At 43.9% G+C, this 3246-nt stretch overlaps 1 protein-coding gene across 3 annotated transcripts in view; it reads right to left on the bottom strand.

Moving 5' to 3' along the window:
- bcor (BCL6 corepressor) overlaps positions 1 to 3246 on the bottom strand; it is a 33980-nt gene that overhangs the window by 12547 nt on the left and 18187 nt on the right. For all 3 annotated transcript variants that reach the window (XM_014021906.1, XM_014021907.1, XM_014021905.1), the window contains 2 exons: positions 1604 to 1894; positions 157 to 455 (listed from right to left, as the gene is read on the bottom strand). In XM_014021906.1, the coding sequence (XP_013877360.1) occupies positions 157 to 455; positions 1604 to 1894 (590 nt within the window). The remainder of the gene's footprint in view (positions 1 to 156; positions 456 to 1603; positions 1895 to 3246) is intronic.

The raw sequence follows: 3246 nt of genomic DNA, 5'->3' as shown, positions 1-3246 counted from the left end.
CTCCGCAGGGAGTCGCTAAGGGCACGGGGAGGTCAAAGCTCCAGCAGCTCTCTGAACATTGTAAACATACTTCCTTCCTTTGTCCCGCCTTCCCCAGCTGCATAATCAGAGGCGCCGACAGGCTAACAGAAACAGAGCCCCTCTTTCAGYGCTCACCTTGTCTTCCACTGCTCCTAGATCAGCCGCGGAGCGCTGGCCCAGGCTGGCAGGCGCAGCCTCCTTCCTCTTCTCCCTCTCCCTCTGGCTGGTGTGTTTGGTCTTGCACGGCCGCTTGCCCTTGGGTTTGTCAGTGTCACTGTGGCGACGGGGCTTGAGGGGAGGGGTGCCTCCCACGCACAGCTCTGGGACTGGGGATTGGGGGCCCCTCCTGGGCTCCTTGAGGCCACGGTCACCTGAGAAGAGGTTTGGCTGGTGCTCTCTGTCCTTCAGCTGGCCGGGGGGAAGGGCAGCTACTCCTGGAATAAGAGGAAGGGGGGAAAGGGAAACAAGAGAGAGAGAGACGGTAGAGCTCAATGGAAGAGGACTTTACGAAGGCCATCTCTGACACTCTGCTGGTTTTTTAATAAGCTCAGAAGCTGTCTGGGAGCACATGTGCCTGCTTGCACAGGATTTGGAAAAAAAATTCAAATAAGATATAAATCAAATTAGCAAGCTACCCACATAAACCCCTTATATACTGACTTGTATACACAAATTCATTCCAGTTTTATTTTAGAATAAATGTCACTTTTCTTCATATTTGCAAACAAATAATCCTTGAAAGGTTGTTTAATTCATTTATGTCTTAAGATTATTTAAAATTCTTTATACACTTAAATATGTGGTCAAAGATTGAACATGGTGTTAAAAGGTTTTGTAGATAGAAATCAAAATTAAATAAAGAGACCAAAGCCCTGATATACAGTATACACAATGAAACAACCACTCTCACACATGTTGCTACGGGGATGTTATCTGAAAGGTGAAAAAGAAATAAATCAGTAGCTTATCGAGGCCTGTGGTTTCTCTGTTGAATATTAACCCAAAATCTCTCCTCAGTCATTTACTTTCTCCAGCTTTTCTGTTTTCATATCTGTGTTTCGAGCCTCTCGTCTACAATTTCTGAGCACGTRTAGGGGAACCACACACACTCCAACACAGCTTCAATAAATCCCCACTCTCTTCCTCATGACTGGTCTTGAGACTCAGAAAAAAAATCATCATTGATCACACATTAGTCACACTACACCTGCTGGTATGTTTCGCCACTGATCATTTCCTCTTATTTGTCTTTTCATTGTCTTCGCACAGCCTGAAGCAGAGAAGCTGAACTAACAGAACCACAGAAAGAAAAAATGGGGATGGAAGGGGTCGCTGTTTGTGTTTTAGCCTGCGGTCCCTGGGTTCTTTTTCGAACTTTTCATTCTTTCCTCTGGTCAATGGAAGAGTCCCCCTAATTTTTTCTTCTGCCCTCCCGCCCGTTTCCTGACTGCTCTAGGGAAATCCCCTAAAGACTGTCTGCTTAACAAGAAAGTGAAACGTGAGCCAAAGATAGATTTCCGTTACCCTAGTTGAACTCCGAGTTCAAAACCAGCGGTTTGCACGGCTGGTGGTTAACTCTTACCATTAGGTAGCTTCTCGCAGCCCCATTTCCTGTTGATGTCGTGTCTGTGCGCCGCGGCCCTGTCCTCGCCTTCACTCAGTCTCATTTTGCGTTCCCGTTGGTTTAGGGCTGGGTTTGGCAGCCGGGGCTGGGACCAGACCTGCTCCAGTTTGACCTGAGAGCGGTCAGGTGACACAGCAGCACCTGCAGCGGGCTTGCTGAGTCGGAGTCCCTTGAGTTCGATGCAGACCTTGAGTTTCCGCACCTCCTCATCGTCGTCGTCTTCATCTGGGCTGGTCTGCTCGTGCTCATCTGCCAACAACACAAACAGGCTAAAACATTGCAAAGCTTTAAAATCACTTGTGTAAYAATTGTGCAATAATTTAAAAAAACAGTTTTACTGATGCTTTAGACAAAATGACTCGATCAAGGATAACTAGTCTAACAAATTGAGAAGAGATGAACAATAATCATACTTATTAATAGTTTTTGATGCCAATACAAGTATATTAGCATAACATTTGTTTTGTGTTGAAAATGAGAATTTTTACCTTGATTTTTGAGGCCCAACAATAGAGCCAGGAAAATAGTTAAAAAACCTACATTTATATATTTTTATACAATATTTTGAGCAAAAATATAGACTTTATAAGCAACTTGAAACAATAGTCCAGATCTTTGGCAATGGGGTTTTTCTGAAAAGGACTTCTTATATCTGTCTGACCTAAAAGCTAGTCCAAGCTAACAACTAAGAAAAAAAGTAAATTGCTACTATATCATAAATAATTATAAAATATAAAATTAAGAGAATATATTGCAAGACAGACAGAAATGTAAAAGATCATAAAATATCATTCATACAACTGTTATTTTATTATTGGATTAGTTAAGACAATAAAAATTCAAAATTTTCTCTGTTCATATGAGCTGTAACTAGTCAGTCCAGTCAGATGTAAACCAGTGTTTCCCCTAGGAAATTGGTCTTGGGGGGGCTACTTGTTTTATAAAAACAAATTGACGTGACTCACCTGCAATTATGGAAATAAATTTACACATACATGAATATTTAATTGCCCAACTACATCCTAGTTAAGGACTCCTCATGATAATTATCAATAAAATTATTACTGATAATAAGTGATCAGAACTGTGTGCAGCAGATGATCTGAGTCCAGAGTTCTCAGTTTGAAACCTTCTGGAGCTCTTCTGTGTGACTCTAGGTGTGACAGAGTGTGGATGGTTGATTGTCTCTTTGTGTCCCTGATGGAGACTGGAGACCTGTCCAGGTGTCTCTGGTGAACTGGAGACCTGTGCAGGTGTCTCTGGTGAACTGGAGACCTGTGCAGGTGTCTCTGGTGAACTGGAGACCTGTCCAGGTGTCTCTGGTGAACTGGAGACCTGTCCAGGTGTCTCTGGTGAACTGGACACCTGTCCAGGTGTCTCTGGTGAACTGGACACCTGTCCAGGTTAGTCTCTGGTGAACTGGTGAACTGAACATCTGTCCAGGTGTCTCTGGTGAACTGGAGACCTGTCCAGGTGTCTCTGGTGAACTGGAGACCTGTCCAGGTGTCTCTGGTGAACTGGACACCTGTTCAGGTGTCTCTGATGAACTGAACAGGAGACCTGTCCAGGTGTATCTGGTGAACTGGAGACCTGTCCAACTG

This window comes from Austrofundulus limnaeus, unplaced genomic scaffold, assembly GCF_001266775.1.
Source record: "Austrofundulus limnaeus strain Quisiro unplaced genomic scaffold, Austrofundulus_limnaeus-1.0 Scaffold310, whole genome shotgun sequence".
In the NCBI taxonomy this organism is placed as follows: Eukaryota; Metazoa; Chordata; class Actinopteri; order Cyprinodontiformes; family Rivulidae; genus Austrofundulus; species Austrofundulus limnaeus.
Note: the sequence above shows the minus strand (reverse complement) of the source record. Positions and strands in the feature narration are given on the sequence as shown.